This window comes from Chiloscyllium punctatum, chromosome 5, assembly GCF_047496795.1.
Source record: "Chiloscyllium punctatum isolate Juve2018m chromosome 5, sChiPun1.3, whole genome shotgun sequence".
NCBI lineage: Eukaryota > Metazoa > Chordata > Chondrichthyes > Orectolobiformes > Hemiscylliidae > Chiloscyllium > Chiloscyllium punctatum.
In genome coordinates, this window is record NC_092743.1 from 110,015,866 (window position 1) to 110,030,913 (window position 15,048).

Here is a 15,048-nt window from a genome sequence, read left to right on the forward strand (position 1 = left end):
CAGTAAATGTTTCAATACAAAGCAATATAACATACATGTTGTAGTGCATGTCTTCTTGAATGGCTTGAAGTATCGGTCCGGTGTTTTATGTTCTAATTTTCTGTACTCACCAATATTGAAGTAGAGGTATCACTATTTTTGACTGTATCTGACACAAACTTTCTAAAGTCCAATTTGATACAAATGACAGATTGAGCTTTTCACGCGTTTCTGCATTCAGGTAGAATTCACCGTTGCTACACATATAACGATCCCTGATGTGGTTCAGGAAGCTTTAAAATAAAGATAAAGAACAAAAATATAATTGATACTTTTTTATGGAAGAAAGCAAAGCCTCTAAAATAATTTGGTAAATGAGTTGAATGAAGAGCCAAGAATTCAATCACAGAAAGCTGAGTCCCACAAATCTTCACCAGATGTGGAAGTCCGGGAGGCATCTACTGCTGGCCTCCCTTCTAGGGGTGCTGGTTGAATCACAGTGCCAACAGGTCAATACCTACAGCAACCTGATCAATGTCAATGGCCAGTGCAGAGGCTGAAACATTCAAGGAAACAGCAATTCTATTACCTAGACGCATTCAAAGAGGGATAAAGTGGTGTTAGAGAATACCAGAACCTGGCAAGAGGTGAAAAGATCTCCAGGGATTAACATGGGACTGGGAGATTCAAAGTATGCAGCCAGCACCATTGCCATTAGGGGAGCAATTCCTGCATTTCTTTTGAGTAGAATTCACTCCTTTCTTCCTAAATAGGAAGACATACATCAGTGCCCTAGAAAAGTCATCAATTTAGAACAGAATGGCAGTTAACATAAAAGTCATAACTGTTCATGAGATGTTCTCTTCAGGTGGTGGCAAACACCTCTCATTTCCTGCTGATGTCAAGTTAACTAACCTGTAGTTAACAGAAATGTTATTGAACCCTTTCTTGAATAATGGTGTCACATTTGCCACTTTCCAAACCTTTGGCACTTCCAAGCATCAAGGGAAGTTAGCAAAAGTGCATATATAATTTTTCAATCTCCATTCCCATTTCATCCAGTAACTTAAAAGAATTGATGAGGGCAGAACGGTGATCTATATGGACTTCAGTAAGGCATTCGACAAGGTTCCCCATGGAAGACTGGTTAGCAAGGTTAGATCTCATGGAATACTAGCCATTTGGATACAGAGCTAGTTATAAGGTAGAAGACAGAGGATGGTGGTGGAGGTTATTTTTCAGACTGGAGCCCTCGACCAGTGGAATGTCACAAGGATCGGTGCTGGGTCCACTACTTTTCATCATTTATATAAATGATTTGGATGTGAGCATAAGAGGTAGAGTTGGTAAGTTTGCAAATGACACCAAAATTGGAGGTGTAGTGGACAGCAAAGAAAGTTATCTCAGATTACAACAGGAGCTTGATCAGATGGGCCAATAGGCTGAGAAGTGGCAGATGGAACTTAATTTAGATAAATGGGAGGTGCTGCATTTGGGAAAGCAAATCTTAGCAGGACTCATACACTTAATGGTAAGGTTCTCGGGAGTGTTGCTGAACAAAGAGACCTTAGAGTGCAGGTTTATAGCTCCTTGAATGTGGAGTCACAGGTAGCTAGGATAGTGAAGAAGGCGTTTGGTATGCTTTCCTTTATTGGTCAGAGTATTGAGTACAGGAGTTGGGAGGTCATGTTGTGGCTGTACAGGACATTGGTTAGGCTACTGTTGGGAACATGCAATTCTAGTCTCCTTTCTATCAGAAAGATGTTGTGAAACTCAAAAGGGTTCAGAAAAGATTTACAATGACGATGCCAGAGTTGGAGGGTTTGAGTTATAGAGAGAAGTTGAATAGGCTGGGGTTGGTTTTCTTGGAGCATCAGAGGCTGAGGGGTGACCTTATAGAGGTTTACAAAATTAACAGGGGCATGGATGGAACAAATAGAGAAAATCTTTTCCCTGGGTTGGAGGAGTCCAGAACTAGAGGGCATTGGTTTAGGGTGATAGTGAATGATATAAAAGAGACCTAAGGGGCAACTTTTCACAACAGGGCTGGTACGTGTATGGAATGAGCTACCAGAGGAAGTGATGGAGGCTGGTACAATTGCAACATTTAAGAGGCATTTGGATGGGTATATAAATAGAAAGGGTTTGGAGGGATATGGGCCAGGTGCTGGCAGGTAGGACTAGATTGGGTTGGGATATCTGGTTGGCATGGACGAGTTGGACCGAACGGTCTGTTTCTGTGCTGTCCATCCCTATGGCTCTATGACTTTAATTTATCCAAAAGACTTATTCACTTTCGCCACAGCTGGCTTTTTCAGCACATCCTGCCTATCAATGATCACTCCTGTCTCTACCACTACCATGTTGTTTTTGTTGGTAACTTCTTCATTGATGTACATTGATACCAGTAATGATTAACTACCCTAGTCGTTTCTGCTTCTAAGTGTATGTCTCTGTCCTTGTCCCAAATAGGCCCCACCTCATTTACTATTTTCAAGCCATTAGATTTGTTTTACGTTCCCTTTAGTGCTAATGGACATTTTATTTTTTTTCTCTCTCTTTGCCAGTTATATTCTAATCTTTACTTCCTCATTCAACTTGTTGCATTTCTTAGAAGAGTTCATCTGATATCGATCATATACATTTTGTTTGATTTACCATAATCACCATCTCCCTCATTAACCACAGTTTGGTTCCTTTACCTTTTGCCTTTGTTCGGGTAAAGCTAGCCTGTATCTGAAACATCTCGTCCATAAAGGGTCATCTGGTTACATTTCACATTTTCCTATCAACCTTTCTTTGAAGTCAATCCTGTTCTAATGAACAAGCTCTCCTTTGGATTTATCCTTTCCCTGCTCTTCTAGATTCTTGCCTCTCCTGACCCTTTGTTTTTCCAGGTTATTTTAGGATAATTAAAACCCCATATTAAAAAAAATCCATAGTTCTTAGAGTGTTCTGCAATTTAGTGATCAATCTGATCCTTTCTCTTCTTTCCATTTTGTGATGGTCTCTAGTATACGTCTAGCCACGTTATTGCTTCTGTATTGCTCCACAATTTGATTCTTTAAACTCTCATATACCTTATCCCACTCCTGTATCATAATTGTATTCTGATCCTGTTTGTCTCGTCCAATCCTTGAACTAAATCTCATCTGTATTGCTCTCTCCATGTCAAACCTGTTTCAACTCTCAACCAGAGAACCAGTTAAAGTGCCAATGAGGAAAATGATCCCAAATCACTGATGCTCATCTTGTCCAGATCTCTCCTCTTCCAGAACAAGAATCTAAATCCAGTCCTTCTGCATTGTTTTTCCAGTAAAAACTTTAACCTGTGTTATCTCAATGTTCTTATACTTATTTGACATAAATTGCAAATAATTCAGAAAATAATTTCTTTGAGATCCTGCTCTTTAGTTTCTACGCCAGATTCTGAAACTCTATCTGGAAAGACACAAACTTTTTCCAGGCTATTTTAATTTCAATTTAGACCACAACTACTGGATGTTCCCTGTCCCTGATAAATTATTCTATATCTATTCAGTCATATTCCTCCATGAATTTGTAATTAATTTGAGCATCAAGTGTTCTTCATTAAGATTACCCTACCAATTTCCAGAAACTCCCATACCATTGAAATCAGAGTGGCCATGACTATAGCCCCCTTTTTAAGCAGCAGCCTCTGAGTTAAGGGCTCTCTTCCCCCACGAGAAAAGGTAGTACATCAGGTTAAAGTTTTTACTGGAAAAACGATGCAGAAGGACTGGATTTAGATCTTGTTCTGGAAGTGTAGAGATCTGGATAAGATGAGCTTCAGTGATTTGGGATCATTTTCCTCATTGGCACTTTAACTGGTTCTCTGGTTGATGTACAGAGAGGGTAGACCCAGGACAGGCCAAAATCAACAAGGTCTTGTCATTAGATGAGGAATCAGTAAGTGGACATAGTGAGGAGAAAGTGAGGACTGCAGATGCTGGAGACCAGTGTTGAAAACTGCGATGCTGAAAAAACACAGCAGGCCAGGCAGCATCCGAGGAGCAGGAGAATTGACGTTTCGGGCACAAGCCCTTCTTCAGGAATGAGCCTCAGGATTGAGACAATATTCAGATATCTCTGGAGTCTCTGCCTGCAGACCATCTGCCACAAGTTAGAAAAAAAATCATTTGCATCTGTTTGTGCAAATCAAGATATTTCTTTGAGTTTTAAAAGCTACAATTATCGCAGCAGGGGTTTTGAAGTTCATTGATTGACTGATAATTTAGAAAGGTTATTAAAGGATTTAATATGGTCTAAGTAGCAGTTTGTTCATTCAAAGAAAAAAGAACAAAGAAAATTACAGCACAGGAACAGGCCCTTTGGCTCTCCAAGCCTGCGCCCATCCAGATCCTCTATCTAAACTTGTCACCAATTTCCTAAGTATCTGTATCCCTCTGCTCCCTGCCCATTCCTAGAAGAGATTAACCTCTTGTGGAGAATTTTTAAAACTTTGAATTGGAGTTTCTTTTTATTAATCTTATGAATGACAGTGTGTTAGATGTTTTATCTTTCTCTCATGTCCACATAACTCCTGAAGTCTGCCTCATGGTGGATATGGATGAGTGGTGATGCAGGTGGCATGGAAGTATGAGGGGACATGGGAGGGAGCACGAGGGGGTGGTATGAGTGGGGGTTAGGGGGCCTAAACAGCATCTGAAATAATATGGACAATATCCCAGAGAGCTGAAGAAGGCCTTCTAATCAGTCCACGGTGGCACTTGCTCGCTTTCGTGGATGCCTATGCTCTGTTTTCCAAGTTGTTGGGGCTGACTCCATTCTCAATGTCTCCCTGTGGAGTGACTTTGCATACATCATAGTGCTTTTTACCAAGTCAGGTTCCAGCAAGTCAGAAAACGTCAGTAACTGAACTCTTGATCCTTGTAGAAACAGAGAAACTGTAAAAACATCTGTTCGATTTCAAAAATCATGTCTGTGTTTGCAAATTAAACCTTTGACTAACCTTTGACTCTTTTTGGCATCCTTGATAACTTTTAGTCTTTCAATGTCCATCCACAGCCACCAGTATTTTTCACCAGCTGTTCCCTGGAGAAACTTCTTGAACTTTTCAATGCCCTTACTGTTCTGAAAATTATAATGACGACGTGGTGGAACATAGCACTCATGTCTAATATCATCTTCACTAGAAGAAGTCGTTTCCGTACTTTCCTCATCCACACCTGTCGTTAAAGCTTGAGACATTGTATTATCACTTTCTTCTGATGATCCCACTTCATTCTGCTGAGAAGTTTTTAAAACAGTTGACTTTGGGACCACCTGACTGTCAATCACTGAACGGTTGTTCAAGGGAGTTGTTGTTTGATCATTTTCAGAAGAGAGATCAGTCTCTGAGCTTTCTGCTGCCCTACTTGCTGTACTGATTTCTTCCTCTTGGGTTTCTATTGAATTTTCAGTGCTGTCTTGATCTTCGTTTTCTTCAGTATCAATCTCTGATCTTGCTCTCAGAAAAACTGTTGCTGGTGCCTGCAAAGGGTATTCGGGAACAAATTCAAATAATTCATTATCCACAACCTTTGGCTTGGAATGTCCAGTAGAGCACCTATCATGATGATCAGTTTCAAAATATGTTCTGCTTGAGTACCTTCTGTTGATTTTCTTTCTAACTGGCAGCATTCTAGCTTCAACGCTCATCATAATTTCATGCAAGAGTGAATAGCCTGGAACAATTTGATTTTAAGAAAAATAATTCTCTTACAGAAAAAATGCAACATTTCGGTGGCAAAAATCAAGATATATGATAACTCATAAATTCAAGATTGATATCATCTGGTTTAGAAACATTTGTTAACATATGACATATCTTATAGCAGTAGAGGCAGCTCATTCAGCCCCCAAGCTTGCTCCATCATTCAATAAAATCATGATTATTCTGTGTTTCAAAGCCCACTTTCCTATCTATCCCCCATAACCTTTGATTTTCTAGCCAATCAAGAATATCTCTCTCTTAAAACTATTCAACGACCTTATTTCCATCACCCTATGAATCAGAGAATTCCAAAATCGCACATACCTTTGATAGAACAAAAATCCCCCATCTCTGTCCTACAAGGGGAGACCCTTCATTTTTAAATTGTGCCTATTTCCAGACTGACTGTCAAAGAGGAAACATCCTTTCCATATGTATCTTGTGAAATCCACTCAGAACAATATATTTCAAGCAGGTCATCCCTCAACTATGCTAAACTCCAGTAAAAACTAGCTCAGTCTGTCTAACTTCTTTATAAGACAAACTGTTCATTCCATAAATAAGACCAAAACTGCAAACAGTATTCAAGATGTGGTCTCACCAATGCTCAGTATATATTCAGAGCATAACTTTCTTACTTTTAAGTTCAATTACTATCATAATAAAATATGACATTCAATTATCTTTCTAGATCATATGCTGGATCTACATGGTAGTTTTTTTGTGGCTCATGCACTAGAACACCTAAATCTCTCTGCATCTCAGTCCATGTCCATTAAGTAATACACTGATTTTTCATTCTTTCTGCCAAAGTGATCAACTTCACATTTTCCCACATTATACTCCATCTACCAGATTTTTAACCACTCATTTGCATTCTCTGCATAATATAATTTATCTAACATTCACCCCCCCATTCCTAATCTCTAGAGGACCAACACTCACTTTTCCTTTTTAAATACCTGTAGAAATTATTGTCATCTGTTCTAACATTCCTAACTAGCTTCCAATCATCGTCTTAATTTCATCATTCTAATTAATATTCCAGTCACACTCTGCCATTCTTTATAATCTGACCTTTCATTAACCACAGATGGTTCATATTAGGAATGTAGGTATTCTGAATATTGTGAAATATCCCCTTAAGCATCTGCCACGGTTGATCTATCTCCTAGCCTAATGTGCCAATTCACTTCACCTAGCTCAGCTTTCATGCCTACATTTAGTAAGTTCAAAATACAATTCTTAGCATCAGTCTTCTCCTTTTCAAACTGGATTTAAAATTCAAACATGTTTTGGTCACTGCTGACTAGGTATGCCTTTACTCTGTGATTATTAATTAATCCTGTCACTTTACGCAATATCAAATCTAACACATCAAACTAGAGGACTAAGTTTGAGCAAAACATAAACTAGCATCTGTGTATTGAATATTCAATATAAGCTTATACAATTTGATCAAATTGACAGATAGTGCTAGATAGGCTAAGGTTTAATAAAGTATAGCTACAATTAGTAGTTATAGGTACTGCCTTCAACACATAGTTTGAGATTGCCATATTATCAAAAGAAGCCTATGGAAGTACTGAAAAGGATACAAAGGAGATTTCCAAGGGCAATATCAGAAATGCAAGGTTATACCTATCAGAAAAGAATAATCACATCTGATTCTTTTTCCTCTTAAAGAGAGAAAGCTAAAGAGTGATTTAACAGAAAGTTCTGAAAGATTCTAACAGAGTAGATGCAAAGTTTAGTCACTTAATTGGGAAGTAGTTGCAAGTGCAGCCAAAAGTTTCAATATCTAAACAATTACCAATGTTCTGGAAGTCTGCATAGAGACATAGAGATGTACAGCATGGAAACAGACCCTTCGGTCCATGTTGACCAGATATCCCAACCTAATCTAGTCCCACCTGCCAGCACCCGGCCCATATCCCTCGCAACCCTTCCTATTCATATACCCATCCAGTTGCCTTTGAAATATTGCAATTGTACCAGCCTCCACCACTTCGTCTGGCAGCTCATTCCATACACGTATCACCCTCTGTGTGAAAAAGTTGCCGCTTAGGTCTCTTTTATATCTTACCCCTTTCACCCTAAACCTATGCCCTCTAATTCTGGACTCCTCCCCCCCAGACTTTGTCTATTTACCCTATCCATGTCCCTCATGATTTTATAAACCTCTATAAGGTCACCCCTCAGCCTCCGATGCTCCAAGGAAAAAAGCCCTAGCCTATTCAACATCTTCCCACAGCTCAAATCCTCCAACATTGGCAACATCCTTGTAAATTTTTTCTGAACTCCTTCAAGTTTCACAACATCTTTCTAATAGGAAGGAGACCAGAATTGCATGATCCAGCCAGGTTTTAACAGGGCAAGTATATTGACAAGATCCCACATAAGCAGATGGGATCCAGGGTAACCTGGCAAGGTAAATCCAACATTGGCTTGATGGTAGGAGACAGAGAGTGGTGGTAGAAAGTTGTTTGTGTGACTGGAATCTGGTGTCGACTGGCATATCACAGGAATCAGTCTTGAGTCCCTTATTGTTTGTGATATATATAATCACATAGATGCGAATGTGGGAGCTGAGGGGAGAGGGATAATAAATAAGATTGTTGGTGAGATGAAAATTGGCCTGGTGGGTAATAATGAGGAAGAAGGTTTTAAATTACAGGAAAATATATTTGGGTTGGTCAGATTGGCTGATCAGTGGCAGATGGAATTCAACACTGATTCACTTTGGAAGAAGTTAACAAGACAAGGGAGTACTCAATGAATGTCCAGCCATTAAGAATGTCAGAGCAACAGAGGAATATTGGGATGATTATCCACATATCCCTGAAAGGGGTATGACAGGTTAATAGGGTGGTTAAGATAACATATGGTACATTTACCTTAGTCATTTTAAAAATAATTTTAATCTGATTTATTATAGTCACATGTACCTGAGTACATTAAAAAGTTTTGTTTTACGAGCAGGCAGACCATAGCAAACAAGGACCTACAGATAACAGGGTGCTTAGACAGAGCGAGGCATACAAGGTTACGGCTGCACAGGAGGTGCACCAAGTACAATTAACATTAACTTTGGGCAGCACGGTGGCACAGTGGTTAGCACTGCTGCCTCACAGCGCCAGAGACCTGGGTTCAATTCCCGCCTCAGGTGACTGACTGTGTGGAGTTTGCACATTCTCCCTGTGTCTGCGTGGGTTTCCTCCGGGTGCTCCGGTTTCCTCCCACAGTCCAAAGATGTGCAGGTCAGGTGAATTGGCCATGCTAAATTGCCCGTAGTGTTAGGTAAGGGGTAGATGTAGGGGTATGGGTGGGTTGCGCTTCGGCGGGTCGGTGTGGACTTGTTGGGCCGAAGGGCCTGTTTCCACACTGTAAGTAATCTAATCTAATCTAATCTAATCTAATCTAAATAATGCTAATCTTGCTAAAGAGTCCATTCAGCAGTCTAATAATGGCAGGGAAGAACTGTTCTTGAACCTGTTGGTATTGGTGTTCAAGCTTCTCTAACTTCTGCCTGATGGAAGAGGTTGGAATAAAGCATTCCTGGGGTGGTTGGGGCTTTTGATGATGTTGGCAGCCTTTCTGTGGCAAAGAGAAGTGTAAGTGGAGTCTGTGGACGGAAAGTTGGTCTGGGCTGTGCACACGACTTTCTGGAGCTTCTTGGTCATGGCCACAAAACTTGCCATACCAGACCATTATGAACCCAGATAGAATGCTTTCTATGGTGCATCTTGAAAAGTTGGTGAGGGTCCTTATGAACATGCTGATTTTCCTAAGCAGAGGCTTTGTTGTCTCTTCTTGATTATTGCATCTACATGGGAGGCCCAGGACAAATTGTTGGTTATTCTCATTCCTAGGAACTTGATGCTCTTGAGCTTCTCCACCTTAGCTCCAATGGTGTAGATCGGGGCGTGCCCTCCTCCTTTCTTCCTGAGATCATTGACCAGGTTTTTTTTGTTTTGCTGACATTGGGAGAGATTGTTGTCATTACACCATGACACCAAGCACTCTACCTCCTTCCTGTATTCTGATGCATTGTTTGATACCTGGCTTACCATGGTGGTGCCATTAGCAAACTTGCAGATAGCATTTGTATAGAATTTGGCAACATGAATGTACAAAGTGTACAGTAGGGGGCTGAGTATCCTTGCTGGGCACCAGTGTTGAGGATTATCGTGGACGAGGCTTATCATGGCATAGATTATAAAAGTAGGGCAAGTTATGCTGGAGCTGTATAAAACTTTAGTTAGGCTATAGTTGGAGTACTGTGTGCAAATCTGTTACCACTCTATAAGAAAGATATAATTGCACTGGAAGGGATGCAGAAGAGATTCACCAGGATATGGCCTGGGTTAGACCATTTTAGATACAAAGAGAGGTTAGAGAGGTTTAAGTTGTTTTCTTTAGAGTCAAAAAGACTGAGGGAAAATCTGTTTGAGGTGAATAAGATTATGAGGAGCATAAACTGCGTGGATTGGAAGCAGTTGTTTCCCCTTAGGTCAGTAATGAGGGGGTAAATTTAAAGGTGAAGGGCAAGAGGTTTAAAGTGGATTTTGCAAAAATGTTTTCCACACAGAGGGTGATGGAATTAGGAATGCACTGCCTGGGAGGGTCTTAAAGGCAGGTAATAACCTCATAACATTTAAAAGGTATCTGGAGGAGCACTTGAACTGTCATAATATTCAAGGCTTTGGGCCAAGTGCTAGAAAGTGGGATTAGTGTTGACAGCCAGCGCAAAGATTTCCTGAAACTCACCAGAGTCAATACATTGAGAGCACAGCAGGAATGCCTGTCCAATGAAATTGGAAGCTTGGAAAGTCATTCAAGAATGAACCTGCTGTTTTCCTTCTGCTGAAAACTGCTTGTGCTCGCACTGAGTGTGCTTTCACTAATCATTGCTAATGTTTCATAAAGTCATCGCTACACATCTTTGATCTTACTCACCAGCATCTGCACTGCCCTCGATGCAGCTTGGGAGCAGCTTATACAACTCCACTGTGAACTTCTGAAGATGAACAGGAGGAGCCGCAATTCCAAAAGCAATTTTTTATGATGTTATGATCCCAGCTGACTGGACAAGTCACATCCCAAAATAAAACCTTGTTTTATAGATCCCAGAAATTTAAAGATGTCTAAAAGTCTCTTTCATCTTGCAATAGTCACAACTTCCATACCTCTTTATTCCACAAGAGTTAGTGGGTAATTCCTGGAAGATGAATAAGGCAATTCATGACATCTGAAAGGAGTTTACCTGCCAATAATAATGGAGAAGTACAAGCAGACCCACATGAGTACAAAGCTAGACAAAGCTGTTGTGTTTTGAAGCTGTGATTTACTTGCTTGGACAGATATGTGGATAACCTTCAAGTTTTAGCAGCAAGTTCAGATGCAGTGATCTGCTGTACCTTGTACAGCATCACACTGTAAAGAGGACTAGAGTTGAAAAAGAAACAAATTGAGGACCATTCTGCATCCGCAGAAATGGATTGAGGGGAAGCAGAGGAAGATTAATGAAAATGACAAGGAACGTGCCGTTATCATGGTGCCTGCAATAGCCCACATGATTGCCAGAGAGACCTGAAGTAAGATCCTAAGATATAAAAGCAGAAATTAGGCCATTCAGCCCAATGAGTCGGCTCTACCATTCAATCATGGCTGATAAGTTTGTCAACCTCATTCCCTACTTTCTTCCCATAACCCTGATCCCCTTGATACTCAAGAAGCTATCCATCTCAGTCGTAAATATACTCAATGACCTGACCTCTGCAACCTTCTGTGGCAATGAATTCCAGAAAGTCACCAAACTCTGGCTAAAGAAGTTTCTCCAAAGCTAAGTTCAAAAAGGTCTTCCCTTCCCTCTTAGGCTATGCCCTTGGGTCCTAGTCTCTCCTACCAATGGAGGCATCTTTCCAACATCTACTCTGTCAGGCCATTCAGTATTCTGTATGTTTCAATTAGATCCCCCCTCATCCTTCTAGACTTCGTTGAATATAAACCCAGAGTCCTCAAACATTTCTCATATGTTAAGCTTTTCATTCCTGGGATCATTCTCATGAATCTCTTCTGAACACGCTCCAGGGCCAGTACATCCTTCCTGAGAAATGGGGCCCAAAACTGCTCACAATACTCCCAAAACTTTATACAATCTCAGAAGTACATCACTGCTTTAATAGTCAAGTCCTATTGAAATAAATGCCATCATTGCATTTGCCTTCCTAACTACTGACTCAATCTGTAAGTTTACCTTGAGAGAATCCTGGACTAGAACTCCCAAGTCTCTTTGCACTTCCGACTTCTGAATTTTCTCCATATTTAGAAAATAGTTCATGCCCCTATTCTTCCCACCAAAGGACATGACCTCACACTTTGTCTCGTTGTACTCCATCTGTCACTTCTTTGCCCATCCTCCTAACCTGTCTAAATCCTTCTGAACAAATTCAGACACAATTCAAATAACTAAAGACTGTGAGGATAAATGCCAAACAATACACCACACACCCCAAAATTGCAATTGTTCCCACAATTAGATCCCTCTAACTCATTCAACACCCTTTTGATTATATGACTCTCCTACAAGCTAATGCCCACCTTGAAGACAAATGATATCAATACAAAGTTTAATCTTGAAATAAAAGATGAAGGAAGAAGATGGCCAATATTACTTGAATAGCAAGTAATTGGGAAGGCAACTGAAATGTTGGCCTTTATTCCAGAAGGAATTAATAGAGTTTAAAATTAGGGAAGACTTATTGAAATTATACAAGGCACTAGCCAGACCACAGCTGGAAATACTGTGAACAGTTCTGTTTCCATTCTCTAAAGTTATACTTAAATACAGTAATGGAAGTATCCAAGAATGCTCGCTAGGTTGATGTGGGATATGGAGGGGTTGTCTTATGAGGACCACTTGAGTAGGTTGAATCAGTACTCACCATGACCTGCAAGTTCACCTCCAAGTCTCAGACCATTGCAACACAAGCTATGTCACTGTTACATCACTGTTCCTGGGTCAAATTCCTGGAATTCCCTTTCCAACAGCATTGTGAACTTACCAGACATGGACTACAGCAATTCAAGAAGGGGGCTGACCATCTAACCACAAAGACAATAGGGATGGGCAATAAATACTGGCAGCTAGTGATGTCTGCATCGCATGAATGCATGAAAAATATACTTTAAAAAAGGATTGAAAGCTCTTGGTATCAAGAAATCAGAGTATATATTTCTGCAAGGACTACGGAGAAATCTACTTAGCAGTTTGATTATGGCATCCTTTCCCATCTGCACAAAATTTGCACTCTCATTAAACTCCCAGCTTTTGCACTCTCTAGATTCAATTTGTGATCATCTGAATATCAGTAAATACTGTTTATTTCATTCAAATTTCTGAGTCACACCTAAGTTATAATATGATGATTCAGATTCTTGAAGGCAATTATTAGCATCTATTGAATCCAGGAAAACACCTTTAGCTCATTGACAGCTTACTGCAAGGCAGAAGTGGGTACTGCAGATGCTGGAGATAAGGGTGGTATTGGAAAAGCACAGCAGGTCAGGCAGAGTCTGAGGAGCAGGAAAAACGATGGCTTTTGCCTGAAACATCGATTGTCCTGCTCCTCAGATGCTGCCTGACCTGCTGTGCTTTTCCAGCACTACTCTAATCTTGACAGTTTACTGCAATGGGCTTGCAATTTCTGCAAATCATTTTGCAGTTTCTTTCACAATTTATAAGTTCGAAATTAAGTTCATATGTTAAACTGGATTTCAATTTGAAATGTACAGACCAACATTTATCCAAGGATTTCTTACTCTCACTAAATTCCCAATGTTTGCACCCCATGATGTACTCATTTTACAAGCACTGCAAACCTCACCTTATTTTACCTTATGTCTGGCATTCTAAGACTTGTCATGATCCTACCTCATATTATTCCATTACTCAGATGCCAGAAAGGATTCTGGCTGGATGATGTTTTGTTTCATTTTAATAAGGTGGTCTCTCACTGTAAGATAAGCAGCTGCATCTATTAAATGATAGCTAAGAAATTTCAAAAAGTTTGAAGTTCTGAGTAAGGGTCACTGGACCCAAAACAGTAACTCTGATTTCTCTCCATAGATTGTGCCAGACCTCCTGAGCTGTTCCAGTTACTTCTGTTTTTTGTTTCAAAAAATTAAAGATGCATTATTATAACAAGCTATTGCTAAAAATGAATTAATGTTTTATTAAATCACCATGGAAATTATATATTTCACTCTTTTGAATGAAATTCAGCAAGTTCTGTCTAAGAATGCTCACACAACTCTTTTTGTAAAGGGTCATAAAAATAGTTATCTTACTGGATAGTTCCCTTTCTAAAGTTAGCGATGAAGCGCTTGATGACGGTATAGATGTCGCAATAGCAAAGATCGGCTTGCGTTCTGACTGGATGACAATCAGTGGAATGTCTTCTTTGGCTTCTGTGAACAACGCTTTAGTCTGGGTAACAGAAGCCTACCAAAGCAAATTTGTTATATTGTTAATTACTTAAAATTTATGCTCCACAGCATGTTAGTTGATTGTGCATTCAGCTCATAATATACATTCTGAGGTATTTAAGGCAACAGCAGAATTGCAACTGAAAAAGCATGTTGTAAGGATCTCTCTCTCTCTTTGTTTACTGTTTCGCGAAGTCTTTAAAGTTATTTACATTCAGCTTCTTCACTCCAAATATCAATTAAGACATTTTGTACTTCGTTAATCTTTTTTATCTGTCCATTTTCACTGATTCTTTCATTTTTTCCAAGCTATAATTTCTGGGACAGATACAAATTACTGTGGACAATGATCTGGCTCAAGAACATAAGATGTAAAGAAGCTGATGGAGTAACTGCTTAGCATCAAGATAATGAACGAGAAGCAAACTGCTTATAAAATGCTGTCAGCCTGTTGTAACACATCAGTTCTTTGTTAAAGCATGCAGATCTTCATTAAAAGAAATCAGTTCTTTCTTAATGCAATCAGTTCTTTGTTAAGATTGTGAATCCAGACACACAGCACAGCTTTTTATCTGGAAGAAGCAAAATGGTATGTGAACTGCTGTGATTTTGGAAGGCCCCTCTACCAACTATGTAAATACTCCACCATACACCCACGATACTTAATATTTTTAAATGCATAAGTCACCATCTTTGTTCAAACTACATTAAAATCCAAAATACATATCTATTTTAAATTGAACCCTTTACTTGAAAACTGAGACATTACAACCTTAAATTTTCAAATTTAAATTTTACTTTCTCATTTTGCTTTACTCTGTATCATGCTATCTGTGCAATAT

The 15,048-nt window shown here is 39.6% G+C and overlaps 1 protein-coding gene across 1 annotated transcript in view; it reads right to left on the bottom strand.

The window, feature by feature from the left end:
- The window catches only part of LOC140476809 (regulator of G-protein signaling 22-like), a 133,677-nt gene that overhangs the window by 78,124 nt on the left and 40,505 nt on the right, over nt 1–15,048 (bottom strand). Inside the window, exons 6-7 of the mRNA XM_072569602.1 lie at nt 14,069–14,222; nt 4,973–5,687 (exon numbers count right to left, since the gene is read on the bottom strand). Of these exons, the coding sequence (XP_072425703.1) occupies nt 4,973–5,687; nt 14,069–14,222 (869 nt within the window). The remainder of the gene's footprint in view (nt 1–4,972; nt 5,688–14,068; nt 14,223–15,048) is intronic.